Source organism: Oncorhynchus gorbuscha, linkage group LG06, assembly GCF_021184085.1.
Source record: "Oncorhynchus gorbuscha isolate QuinsamMale2020 ecotype Even-year linkage group LG06, OgorEven_v1.0, whole genome shotgun sequence".
NCBI lineage: Eukaryota > Metazoa > Chordata > Actinopteri > Salmoniformes > Salmonidae > Oncorhynchus > Oncorhynchus gorbuscha.
The window spans coordinates 50,158,358-50,185,858 of NC_060178.1; the positions used below are offsets into that span (position 1 = coordinate 50,158,358).

General features: G+C 42.0%; 3 protein-coding genes across 4 annotated transcripts in view; 2 read left to right on the plus strand and 1 right to left on the minus strand.

The window, feature by feature from the left end:
• LOC124038058 (phosphatase and actin regulator 1-like) overlaps positions 1 to 3,680 on the plus strand; it is a 106,851-nt gene extending 103,171 nt beyond the window's left edge. For both annotated transcript variants that reach the window (XM_046353462.1, XM_046353461.1), the window contains exon 13: positions 1,327 to 3,680. In XM_046353462.1, coding sequence (XP_046209418.1) covers positions 1,327 to 1,342 — 16 coding nt within the window. In that variant the 3' untranslated portion in view covers positions 1,343 to 3,680. The remainder of the gene's footprint in view (positions 1 to 1,326) is intronic.
• An 8,087-nt stretch (positions 3,681 to 11,767) lies between these two features.
• Positions 11,768 to 25,765, minus strand: tbc1d7 (TBC1 domain family, member 7). The gene is made up of 8 exons (XM_046353464.1): positions 25,443 to 25,765; positions 15,369 to 15,488; positions 15,186 to 15,266; positions 14,812 to 15,002; positions 12,988 to 13,125; positions 12,608 to 12,753; positions 12,253 to 12,382; positions 11,768 to 12,151 (listed from the first exon to the last, which is right to left on the minus strand). The coding sequence occupies exons 1-8, from the start codon at positions 25,468 to 25,470 to the stop codon at positions 12,065 to 12,067; spliced, it is 921 nt and encodes a 306-aa protein (XP_046209420.1). The 5' UTR covers positions 25,471 to 25,765; the 3' UTR covers positions 11,768 to 12,064.
• On the plus strand, positions 20,087 to 21,907 carry LOC124038059 (hsp90 co-chaperone Cdc37-like). The gene has a single exon (XM_046353463.1). It carries the CDS (start codon positions 20,191 to 20,193, stop codon positions 21,352 to 21,354), a length of 1,164 nt encoding a protein of 387 aa, XP_046209419.1. The 5' UTR covers positions 20,087 to 20,190; the 3' UTR covers positions 21,355 to 21,907.
• Positions 25,766 to 27,501: the final 1,736 nt, after the last annotated feature.

A 27,501-nucleotide genomic window follows, 5' to 3' on the forward strand; every position in this document is an offset into this window, starting at 1 on the left:
CATACTACAAGCTGCAATACAACACAAAGACACTAGCCCATACTACAAGCTGCAATACAACACAAAGACACTAGCCCATACTACAAGCTGCAATACAACACAAAGACACTAGCCCATACTACATAATACTGCAATACAACACAAAGACACTAGCCCATACTACAAGCTGCAATACAACACAAAGACACTAGCCCATACTACATACTACTGCAATACAACACAAAGACACTAGCCCATACTACAAGCTGCAATACAACACAAAGACACTAGCCCATACTACAAGCTGCAATACAACACAAAGACACTAGCCCATACTACATACTACTGCAATACAACACAAAGACACTAGCCCATACTACAAGCTGCAATACAACACAAAGACACGAGTACATACCTCAAGCTGCAATACAGTAACTATTTGAAGACTTTCATTCCAAAACGCTATATATACATTTTCAGAAATGTTGGCAAATTAGCTTTTATTGTTTAAAGAAATTCTGGTGTGCTTTTTCACTACCTAATCATGGCATGGGTTTTTATTTTTTATTTTATTTATTTTTTTACCTTTATTTAACCAGGCAAGTCAGTTAAGAAAATATTCTTATTTTCAATGACGGCCTGGGAACAGTGGGTTAACTGCCTGCTCAGGGGCAGAACGACAGATTTGTACATTGTCAGCTCGGGGGTTTGAACTCGCATCCTTCCGGTTACTAGTCCAACGCTCTAACCACTAGGCTACGCTGCCGCCCAGCGTAGCCTGTTGTTCATTGGCTGATATGTATTTCTTTTAAATGTTTCACTTGGTGGTTTCATTTCAGTGGCAATTTTATTTTTTTTCCTAAATTCTATATATCCACAATAAATAGTCCTGCTAGGTTATATATGTAGTAAATAATGGGGGAAAAATGTACAATTGCAATATTTAAATGTTTGTTAAATAATTCAAAACAGTAATATGAGAACTGTATGTAAAACATTTGTCATGTAGCAGATGCTCTTATCCAGAGCGACTTTCAGTAAGTGCATTCATCTTAAGATAGCTAGGTGAGACAACCACATATCACAGTCAAATATACAGGATATATATACACACACATTCCATCTAAACAATTAAAATAGCATTTAGCAAAAAAAAAGCCCATTTTCATACACCTCCAAAAATCTATTCATAAGAAATCTGATAACAGTAATATTTTACACACACATGAAGGTACCCAGACGCAATTATTTCTGATGAGAACACAAATGTTTAAAATTGGTGGACATAGCGTTTTGGAAAAAAACTTCAATTAGCTCTCTCGCTGTCTCTCTTTCTCTGTCCTGTAGGTTTCATCGACCGTAGTTCTTCTTCTGCCATCTTTTACAATAACCTCAAGTGCTGGATCGCAAACTACTGCCTCTGTGTACCACACCCCTTCGCTTCCAGACCAGAACACAAGAAGACCAGAACTGGACCAGAACCACACTAGAACATGTCCTGAAACTGACCCGAAATGTAATCTGAACCTGGAGGGGTGTGTGTACAGAACTGGGCAGCTGACACTACTCCAGGCTCCAGTGTTGACCTAAAATATGTGCCAATATCTAGAGAGGGTAGACTGGACCAATCACAACAGTATCTTGGTTCTGTGTTTATAGAGAGGTCACAGTGTGGCCATGTTGGGGTTGTGGAGAGGGAGCATCGTACACATGGAGAGAGATTGATGGAAAGCACTGGATGGACTGACTGACTGGGTTCTCCTCTAAACGGAGATTATATGGACTAAAACGTATTGTTTTTAACAGCCTTTTATTATCCTTTTTAATTATGAAGATAGTTAACGTGTTTACTTTACTGCACTTTAGTTTTGACGGTACTCTACGGAGGGGTTATGGAAATCTATTCCTATATCTGTGCCAACAAGACTTTGGGATTGTGGGAGATTGAGTCTGGGAGGGCATCCATAAGGAATACAGAGTGACATCCAACAACCAATTGGTTAAAAAATGATTATCCTCCATTGGTTAATGTTCCTGCCTTTTTTAATACTTTTTGGTACATTATTAGTTTGCCTATTTTCCATTGTGGGCTGCTGTTTCCAAAACAGAGGGACCAAACACTTTTAATCTGATAGTACTGCAGAATAGGATTCTGTAATAAGTGTGTTGTGGTTAAAGTACTATGTTACAATACCGTGCAATTCTGAAGGAAACTGTTGTAGGAGAATATGATCGGAATATTTACCTCTTAAAAACGTCAAAATGCAACACAAAACTCTCCTGTCCATGTTGTGTTCATGTTGGGATATTGACATGTGAACCAAGCAATAATTGAACTTTTCTTTCCTCCATCTGTCTGTCTTTCTGGGCTGCATTCAAGTGAACAAGTACTGGGAACATTTCAGAGAGGTACCCGCTCAATACCAAATACACTTTGAAATGCTGTTGTGATCTTGAATGCAACCCAGATCATCATTCTTACTGTTGAGAGTTCCGCAACCCTCTGTATAGTGTCACTGTGCCTGTTGTATTGTTTACAGGGATGAAAACATTGCCAAATGTACTTTGTTTGAATGACATTTGATCCAAGTATGTTGTCAATATAATGTTTCAGTAGCGTGCTCCATAGACTGGTAAGTATCAGTTCTGAATGGAATTGTTCAATTTCTCAATGTTCTCAAAATGTTCTCAAAACAGGAATTGTATGGTTCCACTGGGTGTGGCCTCATAGTGGAGAACCTATATAAGACCACCCTTTGGCTGTGAATGAAAGTACAGTGCCACCTTTTGCTCACAAAAAGCCAGACACCTCAAAATACAAGGAAAAACATTATTCTTGTTTTGTTTTTTGTTTTAAAATTTTTACAATGAACACATGCAGTTGATGAGTTGGTCTTGATCGTTTAGTCTGAACCCTTTGACTTGTGGTGAGTGTGTGTGTGTGCGTACATATTCATTAGGCACAACACAGGAAAATGTTTTACAACGGAGTGCTTACTTAACACGACCCAAGACTCAGTGTTGTTTCCCTGTGCCTCTCTCCTGTATCCAAACTAACAAGAGGACACTCTTTGTATAATATATGTACATCATACAAAAGAAACTTACATATGAATTTAAATACGTTTTTCTTTTTTGTACAGAAGGAAACTGCATGTGATGATTGTTAAGTATTTGTTCATCTTCTATAGCCATGTTTACACCTGGTTCTAACTTGGGGTCCTTTGTCCGGATCTTGTCCAAATTCTGGTTTTGCCCACATTACTAGGCAGGTGTAGAAAATCAAAAGAGACATTGTGATCTGATCGTTCTGAGGTCGTCAGGCATGCGTTGTGTAGAGAGATCTGGACAGAGAAACCATTTAAAATCACCGTTATTCTGCCGTCTAAAATCAATGCCAGGTGGCACCATTGACTGATTACATCAACATATCTTACAATAAATACATATTATTTTGAAAGAATAACTGTGAATTAATTTGCATAAAGGAAGGAAATCTGGTCACAACAAAGACATAGTGGACAGATAAGACATTTTAATAGCCTGTGTAGACACATTTCTGGAAATGTGGGCACAATCAGAATGTAGACAAGATCAGGACAACGAACCTATTAAAGCACCAGGTATAAACGGGGCTTGTGATGTATGCAGTTTCTTATATAAAGGAAATATATATAAAACAACTTTTAAAAACGTTCATAGCTGCTTTTTTCTTCAACCTTCTCTATTCCATATATACAGTGGTGTACGAAATGATTGACACCCTGGATAAAGATGAGCAAAATTACTGTATAAAATAATTCAAATATTAAGATATATTATAATGCTCCAAAAATTGGGAAATGATATTATTTTATACTAAGTAATAATCTTTTTTTCAAAAATAGGTAGGGGTCAAAATCACACCCATGTTTTTAATACCTTTAAATACCTCACATTGCAAAGATAACAACACTGAGCCTTTTTCTAAAATAAAATACACCATGTGTATAAAATATTTCATAAAAAGGCTCAGCGTTGGTAAATTCACTCAGGCTATCTACTCCGATTTCAAAACATTCCTCTGGGTGTGCCAGAGTGCAGAATAACTGAGGAGTTTACGACATCACCTGTTGAATATGACTGGTGTCACTAAACATCGGCAAAAGAACATGATTAAATTGTTGCCAGCAGCAGTTAGTCAAACGGAGTCTGTATTGAATACACACCAGGGGAGATACCTATTTAGACAATCCCTAGCTGCTGGGCTGCTCAGTCCTGGGGGTCTGTCGTACTGTTGGCTGCTGGGCTGCTCAGTCCTGGGGGTCTGTCGTACTGTTGGCTGCTGGGCTGCTCAGTCCTGGGGGTCTGTCGTACTGTTGGCTGCTGGGCTGCTCAGCCCTGGGGGTCTGTCGTACTGTTGGCTGCTGGGCTGCTCAGTCCTGGCCCTGGGGGTCTGTCATACTGTTGGTTGTCACGCTGGCCTTGGTTTAACACACCTGAAACCAATAATGAATGTTTCACTAAGATCCTAAAGATGAGTGGGGTGTGTTGGGTTGGGGCGCTGCAGGGCTGTGGACCCCTAGGGGCAGGACAGGGTGACCCCGATTTATTGTGTACAAAAAGAGCTCTATAGAATTATTAGGCCTATGATATCATATGGAGGATGTACTGTTTGTGTGTGTTAATGTGTAGGTATATGGGTGCTTTTATTAAACTTTGTTTTTTTTCAAACCTTTCCTCGAGACAAAAAAAAAGGTGGGAAGGAAGTTGTTGGGGAGAGAGTAGAGTGATTGACTAGAGGTGGGAAGGAAGTTGTTGGGGAGAGAGTAGAGTGATTGACTAGACTGGTGGGGGTGGTGGGGTCAGGCATGCAGGCGGCTCGGGCTGGCTGGGTGGCCTGGCTACTAGACTGGTGGGGGTGGTGGGGTCAGGCATGCAGGCGGCTCGGGCTGGCTGGGTGGCCTGGCTACTAGACTGGTGGGGGTGGTGGGGTCAGGCATGCAGGCGGCTCGGGCTGGCTGGGTGGCCTGGCTACTAGACTGGTGGGGGTGGTGGGGTCAGGCATGCAGGCGGCTCGGGCTGGCTGGGTGGCCTGGCTACAATTTGACAAAATTTACGTCTTTGTACTTTATTTGTGAGAGTTGTTAGGCTATTGGTTAAAGGTGCAACACAATATGTATTATTGAATTATCATTGATCTGGTTCAGTCTAATCAATCAATAAACATATTTAATAATGATCTCCTACCCAGTGGTGGAAAAAAGTACTTGATTCTCATACTTGAGTAAAAGTCAAGATACCTTAAAAGAAAATGACTTGAGTAAAAGTGAAAGTCACCCAGTAAAATACTACTTGAGTAAAAGTCTTAAGTATATTTAACACCAAATACTTTAAGTGTCAAAAGTAAATGGAATTGCTAACAATGTACTTATATTAAGTAAATCATTTCAAATTCCTTATATTAATCATTCAATTGTTTCTTGTTTTTTTATATTGACGGATAGCCAGGGGCACATGCCAACACTCAGACATCATTTACAAACAATGCATTTGTGTTTAGTGAGTCCGCCAGATCAGAGGCAGTAGGGATGAGCAGGGATGTTCTCTGTTTAGTGAGTCCTCCAGATCAGAGGCAGTAGGGATGAGCAGGGATGTTCTCTGTTTAGTGAGTCCTCCAGATCAGAGGCAGTAGGGATGAGCAGGGATGTTCTCTGTTTAGTGAGTCCTCCAGATCAGAGGCAGGGATGTTCTCTGTTTAGTGAGTCCTCCAGTAGGGATGAGCAGGGATGTTCTCTGTTTAGTGAGTCCTCCAGATCAGAGGCAGTAGGGATGAGCAGGGATGTTCTCTGTTTAGTGAGTCCTCCAGATCAGAGGCAGTAGGGATGAGCAGGGATGTTCTCCGTTTAGTATGTCACAACAGATCTATCTAGATATGTCTTGACAGTGTTATGACCATATTATGACAAGTTATGTCAGCTGTTACAGCAGTGGTGGGTTTGGCGTCTAAATGACCCGGAAACCAGCTACTCCAATGTGTCAGAGGAAACACTATTCAACTAATGACTGAAGTCAGCCTGCAGGTGCCTGGCCCGGCACAAGGAGTCGCTAGAGTGCGATGAACCAAATAAAGATAATCTCAGTCTCTGGACTGAAAACTAATTTAAAACATATGGTTTGAATTGAAGAGGGCAGCCCATAAGCACATAGACAGGATATCAAGGATCTGGAAGGATTCTAAGATCCCTCCTAATATGTTCTCCAACACATAAAAACACTTTAGAAACAGTTCAGTGTCATTATCCTATTGAAAACAGGAGTGTCAATGATTGTCTCTCTTTGAGAAAAAAAAGTATTACTTGTTAAACAAAATCTCTACCTCTGAGCAATTGTATGAGTAGACTTTTTTTTGTGCATACAATATAGCTCAGTATTTGAATTATTTTATGAAGTTATTTTTTAATCAAGTGTCAATTTCAGATCCCACCATATATAACTTTATAACTTCCCTTCACTAACTGAAATCAAACTGTTTTCATAATAGAAGAGTATTATATCTCTGGTTTTAATTCACTCAACTTTCTCTGTCATTAAATGCATGTTTATTGATATATAAATACATGATTCAGCTGTTCACATGTCAAGCAAAGCCACCTCCAAATTCCTTCCTTTGGGACACATGTTCAAGTTAATGGGCTTCATTTCAAGGAGTCTGAACTGAGTAGGTTGGAGGAGTTGACAAGCATGGTTGGAATTGACAAGACAAACAGATCTGAGACCAGGCCATAAATATATGCTACGATCCAAACCTGTCTGCTTAGTAAACCTCCCTAAGCACAGGTTTAGGACCAGGTTCCCCATAGAAACAACCATAGTAACCTCAACCATGACAAGCCCTGGACCAGCTCTTTGTACTGTACAGTCATTCATTTTATCCATTGGGTCCAAGCTCAATGTATGTTGTGTTAGTGGCAGAGGACTGGATGTTCTCCTGTTAACCCTCGTGGGAATTGGCCTATATGGATAAGGATATATTGAAATTCTTCTGTAATAGAAATTATGAAAATGGTAGCAATTGAACAGGAACACTTTGGGGATTATGGGAAAAGTATTAGACCAAAGTGAGGACAACAGTTCACCTGACACAATATTGAATCCAAATATAACACTTGATCTTATGTGCATTTTTACATATAGTACCAGTCAAAGGTTTGGACACACCTACTCATTCCAAGATTTTTCTGTATTTTTACAATTTTCTACATTGTAGAATAGTAGTGAAGACATCAAAACTATGAAATAACACAATATGGAATCATGTAGTAACCAAAAAAGTGTTAAACAAATCAAACTATATATTTTAGATTCTTCAAAGTAGCCATCCTTTGCCTTGATGAAAGCTTTGCACACTCAACCAGCTTCATGAAGTAGTCACCTGGAATGCATTTCAATTAACAGGTGTGCCTTGCTTAAAGTTAATTTGTGGAATTGATTTCCTTCTTAATGCGTTTGAGCCAATCAGTTGTGTTGTGACAAGGTAGGGGTGGTATACAGCAGATGGTATTTTACCAAATAGGGCTAAGTCCATATTATAGCAAGAACAGTTCAAATAAGCAAAGAGAAATGACAGTACATCATTACTTTAAGACATGAAGGTCAGTCAATGCAGAACATTTCAAGAACTTTGAAAGTTTCAAGTGCAGTCATAAAAACCATCAAGCGCTATGATGAAACTGGCTCTCGTGAGGACCTCCACAGGAAGGGAAGACCCAGAGTTACCTCTGCTGCAGAGGACAAGTTAAAGAGCTAACTGCACCTCAGATTGCAGCCTAAATAAATGCTTCCCAGAGTTCAAGTAACAGACGCATCTAAACATCAACTGTTCAGAGGAGACTGTGTGTTATCAGGCCTTCATGGTCAAATTGCTGCAAAGAAACGACTACTAAAAGGGACACCAATAAGAAGAAGAGAAGAAACATGAGCATTGGACATTAGATCGGTGGAAATCTGTGCTTTGGTCTGATAAGTCCAAGAGATGTTTGGTCCCAACCGCAGTGTCTTTGTGAACGGTTGATCTCTGCATGTGTGGTGTCCACAGTGAAGCATGGAGGAGGAAGTGTGATGGTGTGGTGTCCACAGTGAAGCATGGAGGAGGAAGTGTGATGGTGTGGTGTCCACAGTGAAGCATGGAGGAGGAGTGTGATGGTGTGGTGTGTGATGGTGTGGTGTCCACAGTGAAGCATGGAGGAGGAAGTGTGATGGTGTGGTGTCCACAGTGAAGCATGGAGGAGGAAGTGTGATGGTGTGGTTTCCACAGTGAAGCATGGAGGAGGAAGTGTGATGGTGTGGTGTCCACAGTGAAGCATGGAGGAGGAAGTGTGATGGTGTGGTGTCCACAGTGAAGCATGGAGGAGGAAGTGTGATGGTGTGGTGTCCACAGTGAAGCATGGAGGAGGAAGTGTGATGGTGTGGTGTCCACAGTGAAGCATGGAGGAGGAAGTGTGATGGTGTGGTGTCCACAGTAAAGCATGGAGGAGGAAGTGTGATGGTGTGGTGTCCACAGTGAAGCATGGAGGAGGAAGTGTGATGGTGTGGTGTCCACAGTGAAGCATGGAGTAGGAGCATGGAGGAAGTGTGATGGTGTGGTGTCCACAGTGAAGCATGGAGTAGGAGCATGGAGGAAGTGTGATGGTGTGGTGTGGAGGGGGGCTTCGCTGGTGACACTGTTAGTGATTTATTTAGAATTCAAGGCACACTTAACCAGCATGGCTACTACAGCATTCTGCAGCGATACGCCATCCCATCTGGTTTGCAGTTAGTGTGACTATCATTTGTTTTTCAACAGGACCATGACCCAACACACCTCCAGGCTGTGTAAGGACTACTTGACCAAGAAGGAGAGTGATGGAGTGCTGCATCAGATGACCTGGCCTCCACAATCACACGACCTCAACCCAATTGAGATGGTTTGGGATGAGTTGGACCGCAGAGTGAAGGAAAAGCAGCCTACAAGTGCTCAGCATATGTGAGAACTCCTTCACGACTGTTGGAAAAGCATTCCCCATGAAACTGGTTGAGAGAATGCTAAGAGTGTGCAAAGCTGTCAAAGGCAAAGGGTGGCTACTTTGAATCTAAAATATATTTTGATTTGTTTAACACTTTTGGTTACTATGTTATTCCATATGTTATTTCATAGTTTGATGTCTTCACTATTATTCTACAATGAGAAAATAGTAAAAATAAAGAAAAACCCTTGAATGAGTAGGTGTGTCAAAACCTTTTACTGTATGCTGCCCTTTGTGTCACATTTGTTGAAAACTAAATCTGAAAATGCTCTTGATACATTCAGTAACAGGATAAGAATATTCCTGGAAAATGTGGGGTAGGTACAACATAAAACAAATAAATTACACGGGTTTGAGTGAGAGGATTAACTGGTATCTCCAAGTGGCCGCACCTTTCTAAAGGGTGCACAGTTTCTAAGTAATTTCAATGCACTTTTATGATTTTAAGAAGAGTCTTCAACTATAAGGTGAGCTCTCCTAGCTGTGCCATTCATGAACTAGAGCAGCAAGCACACTTGTAGTTATTTTTGTTTGGAACAACACTGCATCCCCGCAATCACACAATTACAGTTACTTACGCAATCCAAAATGGTCAATTATAAATCGCAATCTGAGTCAGGTGGGCATCATTTCAAAGCCTGTTCCATTGTCAACATGACTAGAAAAGGTATAAAATACGATATTACAGTGTTAGACAAAAGACATTATAAAAGGCTTTCACAATGCAATTCAGGGAAACAGATCAGAATTTTGGTGCGCATAGAAAGGAGTCATGAGAGCATTCAGGTGCGTGCGCCGTGGCAAATTTTCTTCACAATACAGAAACTGAGGATCATTCTGTTCAGAACAACCCAGGGTATGACGGCATGTCCTCGTGTAACTGGACATGAAACATAGTGATCATAAATGTTGACGCGGTATAAGACACATTTTATGACATGGAAATGTCATAGTGCACATTTTGGACTCAAGGGTGTTTGGCTTGTATGACATCAATTTGGTATTTATTATCAATCCTCAAAGTTTTAATCTTTCAAAATATACTGAATAAAAATATAAAACGCAACATGTAAAGTGTTGGTCCCATGTTTGATACACGGAATTAAAAGATCCCCAAAATGTTCCATATGCACGAAAAGCTTATTTCTCCTAAATTTTGTGCACAAATGTGTTTACCTCCCTGCTAGTGAGCATTTCTCTTTGCCGAGATAATCCAGCCACCTGACAGGTGTGGCATATCAATAAGGTGATTAAGCAGCATGATCATTACACAGGTGCAACTTGTGCTGAGGACAATAAAAGGTGCAGTTTTGTCACACAACACAATGCCATAGATGCCAAGTTTTGAGGGAGCGTGCAATTGGCATGCTGACAGCAAGAATGTCCACCCGAGCTGTTACCAGAGAATTTTATGTTCATTTCTCAACCATAAGCTGTCACTTTCGTTGTTTTAGAGAATTTGGCAGTGCCTCACAACCGCAGACCACGTGTAACCACACCAGCGCAGGACTTCCACATCAGGCTTCTTCACAGACCACGTGTATGGTGTCGTGTGGGCGAGCAGTTTGCTGATTTGAACATTGTGAACACAGTGCCCCATGGTGGCGGTGGGGTTATGGTGTGGGCAGGCATAAGCTATGGACAATGAACACAATTCCGCAGACCACATGCAACTACGCCAGCCCAAGACCTCCACAATCGGCTTCTTCACCTGCGGGATCGTCTGAGACCAGCCACCTGGACAGCTGATGAAACTGAGGAGTATTTCTGTCTGTAATAAAGCTCTTTTGTGGGGAAAAACTCATTCTGATTGGCTGGGCCTGGCCCCCCAGTGGGTGGACCTATGCCCTCCCAGGCCCACCCATGGCTGCTAGTGGGTGGGTCTATGCCCTCCCAGGCCCACCCAGGGCTGCACACCTGCCCAGTCATGTGAAACCCATAGATTAGGGCCTAATATATTTATTTAAATTAACTGATTTCCTTATATGAACTGTAACTCTGTAAAATATTTTAAATTGTTTCATGTTGCGTTAATATTTTTTTTCAGTATACATAGAATCCTCTTAATTTACAGCATTTCCCTAAAAAGTTGCCCAATTTAGCGGGAGGGATGGGGGCAACTTCTTGTCGTGCGAGATGCTCAAGTTCAGAACGGCTGTCAGTCAAAACCCATACAGTGCTGTGAAGAGCAGAGCCAGAGTTCTGATGTCATGATATGGCTGTACAGTAACGTTTCCAATTTAGGCATGCCCAAATCTGCCATTTTCTGCAACCGGGTACTGCCCTTCCCCACCTGGACAAAGGGAACAGCTATATGAGAATGTTGTTCATTGACTACAGCTCAGCATTCAACATCATAGTGCTCTCAAAGCTCAACACTAAGCGAAGGACCCTGGGACTGAACACCTCCCATTGCAACCGGATCCTGGATTTCCTGACAGGCCACTCCCAGGTGCTGATGGTAGGCATCAACACATTCGCCACACTTACCCTCAACACGGTGGTTCCTCAGGGGCACTTCCAGTCAGAGGTTGAAAAGACCCTCAGATCCTCAAAAAGTTCTACAGCGACACCACTGAGAGCATCTTGACTGGCTGCATCACCGCCTGGTATGTCAATTTCTTGGCATTCAAGCGCAAGGCTCTGCAGAGGGTAGTGCGTACAGCTCAGTACATCACTGGGGCTGAGCTCACTGCCATCCAGGTCCTCTGTACCAGGCACTCATCACATACACTGCTTATCTATACTGTTGTTTAGTCACTTTATTCCTAGTTATATGAACATATCTACCTCAATGACCTTGTACCCCTGCAGATCTACTCGAAACTGGCACCGTGTGTGTATATAGACATGTTATTATGACTTTTATATTATTTCTCTATGCTCGTTCTCTCTGCATTGTTTGGAAGAAACCGTTGCACTGCTCGTCCACATCTGTTGTTTTACGAAGTATGTGACAAATAAATGTGATTGATTTGAGTCCAAGCGTATCCCAAATGTCAATGACCCCATCCAGAGGGCGCGGCAGGAGACCTGTGATCCTATACAGAGTGCATGGGGGTGCCACAGTACTTGTGCCACAGGTCAATGGCCTTAGTCACTATTGCGTCCGTGTTCTCCTGGGGCATCTGGGTAGTAGAGGAGAAAAACAAAGCAATGTGATTGGTTGACGAAAAGGGGAGAAAAGCCTCAAATCTCCAGCGGATCCTATGATGATGACGCCACTCACGTTGCACAGGATGTTGACCACTCCCTCCGGTCTGCTGGTCCCCATCACCACGATCTTGTAGCTGAGAAGGATCTCCATGGCAACGAAGACCAGGATCTTACAGGACCCGCTGATCACCTTGTCCCACACCCTGAAAGAGCAGAATACATGACATGAGTCAGAACGCCAGCGTAGAGCGATGAGTTTCCTGAAAGCGTCATAGCCAACACGGTACATGACTTCTCCAAGTCCCAGACCCACGTCACAGAACAGCAAAGTGCTTCATGCAACAAATGTGGTTTGTTGATGCAAAGATTACACCTCTCACGCCTGTGTGGCTGGGTTGTTGAGAGAAACAAGCCTCAGTGTGCCTAACCTCTGCAGGCTGGACTCAGGCAGGCAGCCAGCAAAGCATCGTCTGAACCACAGGCTGTATGGCAGCATGGCGAGGGCCCCAGTATTCTTCAGATGGTTCAGTAGCCGGGGCTCCTCCACACTCAGGTAGTGCTCCAGACTCTTGGGCTAAACCAACCGGACACAGATGGGGGGGGGGGTTAGATGTGTTGAGAGGTAGATGCAGTGTGTTGAGAGGTAGATGCAGTAGATGCAGTGTACACATCAGCTACATGTACAATTTTTATGTTGGATATTTGACTATAACAGTAACAACAACAATGAGCAAGGCAACACCATACAACGAGTGTAGTCCAGACCACCCCTTTCATCCCCTTACCCACCCTCCAATCCACTGCTCACCAGGTGGGGAATGGAGTCTCCAAACTTATTGTTGAACTGGTTGACAAAGCTCTTGATCAGCCAATAACAATCCATAGGGTCTTCTACGATCTCCTCCATGGCTCGAGCTATGGACAGGAAGTCCTCATCCTCCTCGTCCTGAAACAGAGACACACCCGTCAGTCTCACACATAAACAGCCCGTCCTACAGCCTATCCAAGTACAGTGAAATGACTTTCTCGCAAGCTTTAAACCCAACAACGGAGTAATCAATGTCAATGTGGTGCTAAAAAAATAACCTAAGGCTGGACAAAACACACAAGTAATAAAAATAAGAAGAACACGAGCAGTAAGTAGGCTGGATACAGTCAGTATCCAATGTGTAGGGATACTGGCAGAGGTAAGTTCAGAACAAGAGATTTAATTCAATCTCCAACTGTTTACGTTCAAAACAAGAGATTTAATTTAATCTCCCAACTGTTTACGTTCAGAACAAGAGATTTAATTTAATCTCCAACTGTTTACGTTCAAAACAAGAGATTTAATTTAATCTCCAACTGTTTACGTTCACAACAAGAGCCTGATTTAATTTAATCTCCCACTCCAACTGTTTACGTTCAAAACAAGAGATTTAATTGAATCTCCAACTGTTTACGTTCAGAACAAGAGCCTGATTTAATTTAATCTCCAACTGTTTACGTTCAGAACAAGAGCCTGATTTAATTTAATCTCCAACTGTTTACGTTCAGAACAAGAGATTTAATTTAATCTCCAACTGTTTACGTTCAGAACAAGAGCCTGATTTAATTTAATCTCCCACGGCAACTGTTTACATTCAGAACAAGAGCCTGATTTAATTTAATCTCCAACTGTTTACGTTCAGAACAAGAGATTTAATTTAATCTCCCACTCCAACTGTTTATGTTCTGTTTACTTTAAAAAAAGAAAGGCCCAGTGCAGTCAAAAACGTGATTTTCCTGTGGTTTATATACAGCGCCCTCCATAAGTATTGGGACAGTGAAGCATTTTTATGTTATTTTGGCTCTATACTCTAAGAGTTTGGATTTGAAATCAAACAATGACTAGGAGGTTAAAGTGCAAACCGTCAGCTTTCATTTGAGGGTGTGTTTGTCCATTTTGGGTGAACCGTTTAGAAATTACAACACTTTTTCTACATTGTCCCCCCCCCCCATTTAAGGGGAGCAAAGTATTGGGACAAATTAACTTACATGTGTATTAAAGTAGTAAGAAGGTAAGTAATTTGGCACGCAATGACTACATCAAGCTTGTGACACAACAAATGTGTTAGATGCATTTGCTCTTTGTTTTGGTTGTGTTGCAGATGATATTGTGCCCAATATTAATTAATGGTAAATAATGTATTGTGTCATTTTGGAGTCATTTGAAAAGTAAATAAGAATGGAATGTGTTTCTGAACACTTCTACATTAATGTGGATGCTACCATGGTTACAGATAATCCTGAATGAATCGTTAATAATGATGAGTGAGAAAGACGCACAAATATCATACCCCCAAGACATGCGAACCGCTCACCATTACAATAACAGAACAGGGGGAGGTTACCATTTTTTTTGGGGGGGGGGGGGGGGGGGATGATAGTTAGAAGCACAACTTTCTCATTCACAATTTGATATTGCGATAAAAACAGCTGTATTGGACCTTTAAATTATTATTATTATTATTATTATTATAAATAAAATAAAATATATATATATTTTTAATTTTATTTATAATAATAATAATAATATTATTATTATTATTATTATAAATAAAATATATATATTTTTAAAGGCCCCTCTTATTCTCTCTCGCTCTCCTCTTACCGGGGCTGAGATATCAGAGCGTCTGGGTAGCACTTGGCTCTCCAGCTGGAACATGCGTAGGTACACCTGCGTCTGGGGAGTGGCCATGTGGACAAACCTCATCACCTTCAGGGCCTCCAACACATCCTGGTACTGTTCCCGCCTGTACCCTCCCACCAGGGAGTGGGAGTCACTGTGGGGAGGAAGGATACCTAGAGACAGACACAGGGTGGGTCACATCAGCAAGTCACGGCGGCGGGTTGGTCTGTCAGACGGATCTGGAGAGAAATAGGGTTTTCTATGGGCTGAGAGGCATGCTGGTATGTGATATATGCTCTGTAATGTAATGTAATGCTCTGAATCCTGTGGGTAGTAGTCTGTGATAAAAGACTTACCCAACAGCACTTTCCATACATGGATCCTGTACATTGAAGGCAGAGGGAATCTCTGACTGAAAGTGCTCAGCTTCTCCACGTCTGATGAAGGAACACAAACAGACTTGGAGGTAGAAGCAGAACAGCAGTGATAACAACAATGATGTACCCGTTGTAACAGTAGTAGTACTGTAATGTACATACCCAGTGGGTTGTCCTTCAGTAATATCTCCAGTGATTTCTTCTCCTCCACCCCTCTGAAGCCCACCTTCTCATAATAGGCAGAACGGAAGTTCCTCTGAGGGTCCTCAGCCATACTGTCACCTGGAAAAGCAGTGTTAAAGAATGGTAATGTATTGATAGCGTCTCCTGAAAATGACATCAAAACCACAGCACACTTACTTTGTCGGGCACTGGCAGGCTTAGATAAAGATACTTAGGCTAAAGATACTTAGACTAACGCCATCATCTCTACGGACACTGGAGTTAACATTAAGGGCAAATCCACAATAATGGAATTACGCTAAGTCTCGGATTTCTCACTTTAAAATGTATAACAAACAAAAAACATTGATTTCAAGGTTTAACAATCCATACCTATGCACAATGGCTACTTTGAACAATTTACACAGTAAATCAAAACTATAAAAACATTTATTGCAGATGCAAAGTTTAGTAACATAATTCTGGTAAAGTCTCACTATTGTATTCTGTTACCAAACTTTGTATCCGCACAGTTCTTCCTGTAAATGTGTTTTTGGAAAATGTTCAAAGTAGCCCTGTACACCCCTCTGTTCTAGATGGTAGAGGCCAGTAGCCCTGTACACCCCTCTGTTCTAGATGGTAGAGGCCAGTAGCCCTTTGTTCCCTTGTGCAAATAGTTCTATGGTTTGTTAAACTTTGAAAATCACTGGTTTTTGTTGGTATCCATTTTAAAGTGATTCACCATAACATTACTATGGAATTCCATGGCAGGTTAGCTAGATTATAATGGAACACTGATAAAACACTACATGATCTACATTGAAAAGTGATATAGATTGTGAGACAACACCTCTTCATTTTTAGCTTGTAGCAAGGTTGAGAACATTTTACTCTGGTAAATATTTACGTTTCTAGAAAAGACAACATTTCTGTTTCACAGAACGTTTAAAAAGGTCCCGAACAGTGAAAATCTTGCTTTTCATCAAATTGATTGATATTTGGATGAAACCAGTTCAAAGTTGGATGACCCAAGTATGAGAAATGACTGTAGCTGGTATATTGATCAAATAGTTATTGTTCTCCAGGGCCTCCCAAGTGGCGTAGCTGTCTAAGGCACAACAGACCTGGGTTTGATATCAGGCTGTGTCACAGACGGCCGTGACAGGGACACCCATAAGGGGATGCACAGTTGGCCCAGCGTCGTCCGGGTTAGGGGAGGGTGGCTGGGATGTCCTTGGCACATCGCGCTCTAGCGACTCCTTGTGGCGGGCCGGGCGCCTGCACGCCGACTTCGGTCGCCAGATGTACGGTGTTTCCTCCGACACATTGTTGCGGCTGGCTTCCGGGTTAAGCGAGCAATGTCAAGAAGCAGTGCGGCTTGGCAGGGTCTTGTTTCGGTGGACGCATGGCTCTCGATCTTTGCCTCTCCCAAGTCCGTACGGGTCTTGCAGTGAGTGGACAAGACAAAATACCAATTGGGGAGAAATAACATACGCACACCCACACACACTCACAACCGTTCAAAAGTTTGGGTCACTTAGAAATGTCCTTGTTTTTGAAAGAAAAGCTAGTTTTTGACCATTAAAATATCAAATTGATCAGAAATACAGTGTAGACATTGTTAATGTTGTAAATGACTATTGTAGCTAGAAACGGCTGATTTTTTATGGAATATCTACATAGGCGTACAGAGGCCCATTATCAGCAACCATCACTCATGTGTTCCAATGGCACATTGTGATAGCTAATCAAAGTTAAGAATTTTAAAAGGCTAATTGATCATTAGAAAATCCTTTTGCAATTAAGTTAGCATAGTTGAAAACTGTTGTTCTGATTAAAGAAGCAATAAAACTGGCCTTCTTTAAACTAGTTGCGTATCTGGAGCATCAACATTGGTGGGTTCGATTACAGACTCAAAATGGCCAGGAACTTTCTTCTGTAACTCGTGAATCTATTCTGAGAAATAAATACACACACACACACACACACACACACAAATAATTACTGGTCCCCTCCCCTCGTGTCAAACACTTGTCTTAAGGAGGCAGGCATTACCAATGATTTACTGCTGTCCTCCAAATCCACACAGAAATGCATACAAAGCTCTCCATCAACCTCCATTTGGCAAATCTGACCAGTGCATCAAAGGATTCGTCCCCACAGTGACCATACACATATCCCAACCATAAGCCATCGTTTACTGAGCTAAAGGCAGATTACAAAGGGAAACCCATCCGCAAGCTGCCCAGTGACATCAGTCTACCAGACAAGCTAAATGCCTTCTATGCTCGCTTTGAAGCAAACAATACTGAACCATGCATGAGAGCACCAGCTGTTCTAGACGACTGTGTGATCAGGCTCTCCATAGCCGACGTGACTAACACCTTTAAACAGGTTAACATTCACAAGGCCGCAGGGCCAGAGGACTACCAGGATGGCAGGGTTTCTGTTAACCGGTAAATGCTGGTTTAAAAAAGAAAAGCCAATAAATTAAATTGATGGCCAAATCCCCCCCCCCCCAAAGAATCCATTGCAAAATAATGCTTTTTATTCATTGATGGAAATAACAAATATACTTCATAGACTAATAAATCCACAAGCTGCTTGGAAATTAGTGTCGGGTAAGTAGGTTTCTATTTTTACTCATGCAAAAGACGCAAAGGGACTTCCGCTAAAATGTACCTTCCGACAGGACAAAATATTGTGTGGATTATCCCGTTTTCCAGTGTGCCCGCCGAGGGGAATCTTTCTCCAAAACAGGGTAAAGACGGCCTCGAGGACAAAGTAACGAAGCTGATGCGCACGCAAGCTGCACCCATGCGTTGGGACAGTTTTGATTTCCCAACAGCAGGGGCTCACTTTGAGCACGCCAAGGTCTGCCGCAAGCGCAAGTAAATTAGAGGCAAATTGTGTTTGCATCAACATATGCCACTCTTAGTATAAGGATTTGGAATGGATTGATAGACTAGAATAGAGTCATAATGAGATCCCTTTTACCCTGTACAAATCTCCCACTTTACCAACACTTTAACAACACCAAAGCACCCCCAAACCATCACATTGCCCCCACCATGCTTGACAGATAGCGTCAAGCACTCCTCCAGCATCTTTTCGTTTTTTCTGAGTCTCACAAATGTTCTTCTTTGTGATCCGAACACCTCAAACTTTAGATTTGTCTGTCCATAACACTTTTTTTCCAATCTTCCTCTGTCCTGTGTCTGTGTTCTTTTGCCCATCTTAATATTTTCTTTTTATTGGCCAGTCAGAGATATGGCTTTTTCTTTGCAACTCTGCCTAGAAGGCCAGCATCCCGAAGTCGCCTCTTCACTGTTGACATTGAGACTGATGTTTTGGGGTACTATTTAATGAAGCTGCCAGTTGAGGACTTGTGAGGCGTCTGTTTCTCAAACTAGACATTCTACTGTACTTGTCCTCTTGCTCAGTTGTGCACCTGAACCTCCCACTCCTCAAGTTTACACTGACAAGTTTCAGAAGAAAGTACTTTGTTTCTGGCCATGTTGAGCCTGGAGTGATGGTTGCTGACAATGGGCCTCTGTAGATATTTCATTTACAACATTAACAATGTATTTCTGATCAATTTGATGTTATTTTAAAATGGACAAAAAAATGCTTTTCTTTCAAAACAAGGACATTTCTAAGTGACCCCAAATTTTTGAATGGTAGTGTACATATCAAATTTGATTGTCCAATATGAGTTTTATAATTTTCCACTGATGTGATGCTGATTTTGAATTATTATTATATATTTTTTTGTGATTTAAAAAAAAATCTTATGTGGATGGTTTTGTCATAGAACGCATGTAAGATTAGAACATGAAACAAGTGTTCACCACATAGGTCCTTTATGCTGATGTGATGCTGAATCGCAGTGGGACGGGGAGTGATGGCTAGACGGAATCCAGCTTTTGTCAAAATCAACATCAAAAGTAGATTTTTTTTCTCTTTTTGCATTTGAGCTAATTCTCCTAACCTGCGGAGTAACTTCTCCTAATCAGCTATGAAAAGGCAAATCTGACATCAATTTGACAAAAGTTGGAACACTTCTATCCATGACTGGCCTGACCTGGTGCTTGTAAACAGCCATGTTTAATTATTAATTAGGCCTAATTCAAATGTTCAAGCCTAGGCTAAATTAAATTAGAGAGGCCTAGATGATATTTGAAAAAAATGCCGTTTTGTTATTTATTAATGAAAATGTTCATACAGATAGCCTAAATGACAGGTCGTTCGAAAATTATATAATATTTGGAAGTTATATTTTATTATTGGCTGTGTGCTTAGTCATTGTCCTGTTGGAAGGTGAACCTTCGCCCCAGTCTGAGGTCCTGAGCGCTCTGGAGCAGGTTTTCATCAAGGATCTCTCTCTACTTTGCTCCGTTCATCTTTCCCTCAATCCTGACTAGTCTCCCAGTCCCTGCCACTGAGAAACATCCCACAGCATGATGCTGGCACCACCATGCTTCACCATAGGGATGGTGACAAGTTTCCTCTAGAAATTACGCTTGGCATTCAGGCCAAAGAGTTCAATCTTGGTTTCATCAGACCAGCGAATCTTGTTTTCATGGTCTGAGAGTACTTTAGGTGCCTTTTTGCAAACTCCAAGCAGCTTTTATGTGCCTTTTACTGAGGAGTGGCTTCCGTCTGGCCACTCTACCATAAAGGTGCGGCGGGTTCTCTGGCAAGCTTAGCTCACATTTTCAACAGGACCAAAGTTGACATTTTTCTCTTTTTTTTTCACGTTATTTCCATTTCGTGTGCCGTTGTTGCGTGGACTTCCCGCGGAAAGAGAAGGAGCGAGAAGATGACGTCCAGGACTATTGATTACAGTGTGTGGGACCACATCGAAGTATCGGATGACGAGGACGAGACTCACCCCAATATCGACACGCCGAGCCTCTTCCGATGGAGGCATCAGGCGCGTGTGGAGAAACAGGTGGCCTTCGAGGAGAAAGGAGAGGAGCTGGAGAGGAACATGGCAGAGTGTAAGAGACGTCTGGAAGAGGTGCAGTACAGAGTGAAGGAGTTAGAGGAGGAAGGAAAGAAGGAGGGAGAGGAGGAGAGGAAGACGGCGCTGAGCAAGGCCCAGGCCGAGGAGAAGAAATACAGAAAGGATCAACGCTTGTGGGAGAAGAAGATGGAGGAACACCGGAGAGAGGAGAAAAAGATGCCTTGGAACGTTGACACGCTCAGCAAAGAGGGATTCAGCAAGAGTATTTTGAACATCAAACCGGAAGTGACCGAAGAGACGGAGGAACAGAAGGAGGAGAAACACCAGACTTTTGTAGATAAACACAAGAAAGAGATCAAACACTTTGGGATGCTTCGGCGTTGGGAGGACAGTCAGAAGTACCTGTCTGACCACCCTTACCTGGTGTGTGAAGAGACGGCTAACTTCCTGGTCATCATGTGTATCGACCTGGAGGTGGATGAGAAACATGGTTTGATGGATCAGGTAGCCCATCAGACCATAGTGATGCAGTTCATCTTAGAGTTGGCTAAGAGCCTGAAGATCGACCCTCGAGGATGTTTCAGAGAGTTCTTCCAAAAGATCAAGACTGCCGACCAGCCCTATCAGGAGGCCTTTACTGATGAGCTGGAGTCCTTTAAAGAGAGAGTTCGAGGCAGAGCTAAGATCAGGATACAAAAGGCTATGGAGGAGTATGAGGAGGAGGAGAGACAGAACAGACTGGGGCCAGGTGGACTGGACCCTGTGGAAGTCTACGATACTCTGCCAGAGGAAATGAAGAAGTGTTTTGATGATAAAGACATCTCAATGCTGCAGGAAGCTATCAGCAAGATGGACCCCATGGAGGCAAAGGGCCACATGAAGAGGTGTATTGACTCAGGACTCTGGGTTCCCAACGCCAATACCGACAACGAAGAGGACAAAGAAGAAGACGAGGAAGAGGACAAAGAAGATGAGGAAGAGGCAGAGAAGGAGGGAGAGGCGGAGGAGGAGAAATGACTCTGTCATGAATTGAACCCTTCCTTTAGACTTTTGACCTTTTCAGACCTAGCTACACCCTTTACTAGCGTTAGCTTGTCTTATTGAAAACATGCTGTGAAGATGCTAACTTCCCTAGCGTTAATTGGGCTAGTATCGCTAGCATTAGCCTGACCCATTGAAAACCTGCTCCGGGCCAGTATTTACAAAGAGTCAGCTCTAGGATCAGATTCCCCTCTCCAATCCTGACGTTAACCATTTGTGGAAAATGTTAAACTTCATCCTGCTCCAGTTTCTACCCATAGTCCCTTTCTCCATGACCCCATCTTTATATTAACCCTCCCCCCACCTCACTTCTACCCATAGTCCCTTTCTCCATGACCCCATCTTTATATTAACCCTCCCCCCCACCTCACTTCTACCCATAGTCCCTTTCTCCATGACCCCATCTTTATATTAACCCCCCCATCTCACTTCTACCCATAGTCCCTTTCTCCATGACCCCATCTTTATATTAACCCCCCATCTCACTTCTACCCATAGTCCCTTTCTCCATGACCCCATCTTTATATTAACCCCCATCTCACTTCTACCCATAGTCCCTTTCTCCATAATCCCATCTTTATATTAACCCCCCACCTCACCTCACTTGTCGTCTCTTCTCCCCATAATTCTCCCCAACGCCAGGGTAGTGGGTTCGATTCCCGGGACCACCCATACGTAGAATGTATGCACACATGATTTGGCTTTGGATAAAAGTGCATATATTATTATTATAAAAAGTGCTATAAAAATGGTTTCCTTCTGGAAGGTTCTCCCATCTCCAAAGAGGAACTCCAAAGCTCTGTCAGATTGACTATCGGGTTCTCGGTCACCTCCCTAACCAAGGCCCTTCCCTCCGATTGCTTAGTTTAGCCGGGCAGCCAGCTTCAGGAAGAGTCTTGGTGGTTCCAAACGTCTTCCATTTAAGAATGATGGAGGCCACTGTGTTCTTGGGGACCTTCAATGCTGCAGACATGGGTTGGTACCCTTTCCCAGATCTGTGCAGTGCCTTGCAAAAGTATATAACCCCTTGGCATTATTCCTATTTTGTTGCAACCTGTAATTTAAATAGATTTTTATTTGGATATCATGAAATGGACAGACACAAAATAGTCCAAATTGGTGAAGTGAAATGAAAAGAATGTCTTGTTTCAAACATATGAGTGGTTTAGGAGGAAATATGTAAATGTCTTGGAATGGCCTAGTCAAAGCCCAGACCTCAATCCAATTGAGAATCTGTGGTATGACTTAAAGACTGCTGTACATCAGCGGAACCCATCCAACTTGAAGGAGCTGGAGCACTTTTGCCTTGAAGAATGAGTCCAATCAAGTTATAGAAACATCTCAAGGATGATCAATGGAAACAGGATGCAACTGAGCTCAATTTGGAGTCTCATAGCAAAGGGTCTGAATAATTTTATAAATAAAGGTATGTTTTTTCTATATACATTTGCAAGAAATTCTAAAAAACCTGTTTTCGCTTTGACATTAATGGGGTACTGTGTGTAGATTGCTGAATTTTTTTTATTTTATTTAATCCATTTTAGAAAAATGCTGTAATGTAACAAAATGTGAAAAAGGTCCAGGAGAATACTTTCCAAAGGCACTGTATGTCTAAGCTTCTACGGTGCAGAAGTTGCTTTACAAAATATTGCGAAGAATCAGTCAACTGTATTCTATAATTACACTGAACTAAAAATTTAAAGCAAATGTAAAGTGTTGGTCTCATGTATCATTTTGTGCACACGTTTGTTTACATCCCTGTTAGTGAGCACTTCGCCTTTGCCAAGATAATCCATCCACCTGACAGGTGTGGCATGTCAATTTTGTCACACAACACAATGCCACATATGTCTCAAGTTGAGGGAGCGTGCAATTGGCATGCTGACTGCAGCAATGTCCACCAGAGCTGTTGCCAGACAATTGAATGTTCACTTCTCTACCATGTGCCACTTCTAACGTTGTTTTAGAGAATTTGGCAGTAATCGGCCACACAACCGCAGACCACGTGTAACCACACCACCACAGGACCTCCTCACCTGCGGGATCGTCTGAGACCAGCCACCCAGACAGCTGGTTTGCAAAACCGAAGTATTTCTGCACAAACTGTCATGGTATGGGCAGGCATAAGCTACGAACACAATTACATTTAATTTTAATGCAGAGATACCGTGACGATATCCTGCTGTGCCATTCATCCGCTGCCATCACCTCATGTTTCAGCAGGATAATGCACGGCCACATGTCGCAAGGATCTTTACACAATTCCTGGAAGCTGAAAATATCCCAGTTCTTCCATGGCCTGCATGCTCACCAGACATGTCAATCCTTGATCATGTTTGGGCAGTTCTGGATTGTAAAACAGCGTGTTCCAGTTCCTGCCAAAATCCAGCAAGTTCGCACAGCCATGGAAGAGGAGAGGGACAACATTTCACAGGCCACAATCAACAGCCTGATCAACTCCATGCAACAATAGATTTGCAGCACCACATGAGGAAAATGGTGGTCACACCAGAAACAGACTGGTTTTCTGATCAACACGCCTACCTTTCTTTTAAGGTACTGTATCTGTGACCAGGAGATAGAATACAACTTTATTGGCCATCCAGGATGGCCATTTTTCTTCGGCATCACCTTGCATTTAAATAATGACACACCTACATTCTCACATCATATACAGTCAGTCCATCATGTGGCATACACTAACAACATAGATGCATATCTATATTCCAAGTCATGTGAAATCCATAGATTAGGGCCTAATGAATTCCTTTCATTTTGACTAACTTCCTTATATGAACTGTCACCCAGTAAAATCTTTGAAATTAAGGCATGTTGCGTTTATATTTCAAATCAAATGTTATTTGTCACATGCGCCGAATGCAACAGGTGTAGTAGACCTTACCGTGAAACACTTACTTACATACAAGCCTTTAACCAACAATGCAGTTAAGAAAAATATTTACTGAAAAGTTTTTTTTTTTTAAATAGCAACAATAAAATAACAGTAACGAGGCTATAGGTACCGAGTCAATGTGCGGTGGTACAGGTTAGTTGAGGTAATTGCGGTAATATGTACAGTACCAATCAAAAGTTGATGTCTTCACTATTATTCTACAACGTAGAAAATAGTAAAAATAAAGAAAAACCCTTGAATGAGTAGGTATCCAAACTTTTGACTAGTACTATACATGTAGGTTGGGGTAAAGTGACTATGTATAGATACTAGATAATAAATAATATATGCCATTTAGCAGACGCTTTTATCCAAAGCGACTTACAGTCATGCATGCATACATTCTACGTATGGGTGGTCCCGGGAATCGAACCCACTACCCTGGCGTTACAAGCGCCATGCTCTACCAACTGAGCTACAGAAGGACCAACAGCCAGTAGCTGCAGTGATTATCTGTTTTTTTGTTCAGTGTAATTACAAAACAATAGAAATGCAATTGCTGCTGTTTGTCTGCTTATCCAACAGTCCATGAATAGCTCTGTTGACCATGAGAGAGAGAGCATTTTTCAGAGGAAATGGGTTGAGTCAAGCCAATGAGGATCTGGATGACATGTGGCCCATTGTTTCACTTGTCATCCATTGTTTATCTTGGTACCTGGAAACGAGCACATGGGCAATTCCAATAACTGTCAGTCAATGCGATCTCATGAATATAAACTGCCACCCCACTCAGCATTTCCTTAAAGGTTTCCTGATAGTTAAAGATCCAAGAAAGTATATCATTTCTTCAATTCTGACCATTTTAATAACTTAAAAATATTATGGGTGATGTGTTGGTCATTCAAAGGCTATTTTTTACTTGAGAAATAGGATGATTGTGCGGGACCTTTATGGGTTAAGGTTTATAGTTAAGGTTAGAGGTTAAAGTTAGGCTTAGGGTATGGACGTCCCAAGGATCCATGATAGCCCTAAACTTGAGTTTCTAGTATTTTCTGTGACAGTGTCAAAATGACACTTTACTGAAAACCATTAACATGTTGGATGAATACCGTAACAGAAGTACAGTTTACTGTTAAAATGTGCTTTATGTCAAGCTTATGTAGCCTCCTACCTGGTTGTACCAATGGGCCTCGCCGCATCCACGTCCTTTCCAGCTTGCAGTCACCGGGGAAGGAGCTCTGAAGCCGGGCGCGACCTACACGACTGTCTGCAACCTGCTATAGCTATCGCTCTAGCTAGATACTGTAACCACTATTGGTACATCTCATTCTCATATAAGTATATCAACGTCACTATGCAAGCAATGGAACCCAAGCTAGCAATACCAAAGATGTTTGAATAACAGAAATCACATGCCCAGCAATGAGAAAGTGAAACGCAGGCTATTGATCCATTCATACCATGTTGACCATTTCCTCATCGACAGCACGTGCAACCAGCAGATGGCAATGAACATTATATTATTTGCTGTAGTTACAGATATCTGCCAATAGAGGGTGCACTGTAGCTGGGTAACAAACATTCAATGTTTTTTTATTTATTTATTTTTATTTCACCTTTATTTAACCAGGTAGGCTAGTTGAGAACAAGTTCTTATTTGCAACTGCGACCTGGCCAAGATAAAGCATAGCAGTGTGAACAGACAACACAGAGTTACACATGGAATAAACAATTAACAAGTCAATAACACAGTAGAAAAAAATGGGCAGTCTATATACAATGTGTGCAAAAGGCATGAGGAGGTAGGCGAATAATACAGTTTTGCAGATTAACACTGGAGTGATAAATGATCAGATGGTCATGTACAGGTAGAGATATTGGTGTGCAAAAGAGCAGAAAAATAAATAAATAAAAACAGTATAAAAAACAGTATGGGAATGAGGTAGGTGAAAATGGGTGGGCTATTTTCCTATAGACTATGTACAGCTGCAGCGATCGGTTAGCTGCTCGGATAGCTGATGTTTGAAGTTGGTGAGGGAGATAAAAGTCTCCAACTTCAGCGATTTTTGCAATTCGTTCCAGTCACAGGCAGCAGAGTACTGGAACGAAAGGCGGCCAAATGATGTGTTGGCTTTAGGGATGATCAGTGAGATACACCTGCTGGAGCGCGTGCTACGGATGGGTGTTGCCATCGTGACCAGTGAACTGAGATAAGGCGGAGCTTTACCTAGCATGGACTTGTAGATGACCTGGAGCCAGTGGGTCTGGCGACGAATATGTAGTGAGGGCCAGCCGACTAGAGCATACAAGTCGCAGTGGTGGGTGGTATAACGTGACCAGGTTACTTTAATTTATTTTATTTAACCTTTATTTAACTAGGCAAGTCAGTTAAGAACACGTTATTTACAATGACGGCCTACACTACGGTCTACTGCCATTCTACACTGAACAAAAATATAAACGCTACATGTAAGTGTTGATCCCATGTTTCATGAGAAAAAATACAATATCCCAGAAATGTTTAATTCCCATAAAAATCTGTAAAAATCAAAACAAATTGTGCACAGATTTGTTTATTGTTTGTTTCCATGTTAGTGAACATTTCTCCTTTGCCAATATAATCTTTCCAACTGACAGATGTGGCATACCAAGATAATGATTAAACAACATGATCATTACACAGGTGCACCTTGTGCTGGGGAAAATAAAAGTCACTCTATAATGTGCAGTTTTGTCACACAACACACGCTTTGGAGGGAGTGTTCAATTACCATTCTGACTGCAGGAATGTCCACCAGAGCTGTTGCCAGAGAATTGAATGTTCATTTATCTACCATAAGTCACCTCCAACGTCATTTTAGAGAATTTGGCAGTATGTGCAACCTCACGACCACAGACCATGTGTATGGTGGTGTGTGGGCGAGCGGTTTGCTGATTTGAACGTTGTGAACAGAGTGCCCCAAGGTGGTGGCGGGGTTATGGTGTAAGCTATGGACAATGAACACAATTGCGTTTTATCAATAGCAATTTGAATGCACAGAGATACCATGACGAGATCCCGAGGCCCATTGTCGTGCCATTCAACCACTGCCAACACCTCATGTTTCAGCATGAAAATGCACGGCCCCATGTTGCAAGGATCTGTACACATATTCTGGAAGTTGAAAAAGTCCCAGTTCTTCCGTGGCCTGCATGCTCACCAGACATGTCATCCATTGAGCATGTTTGGG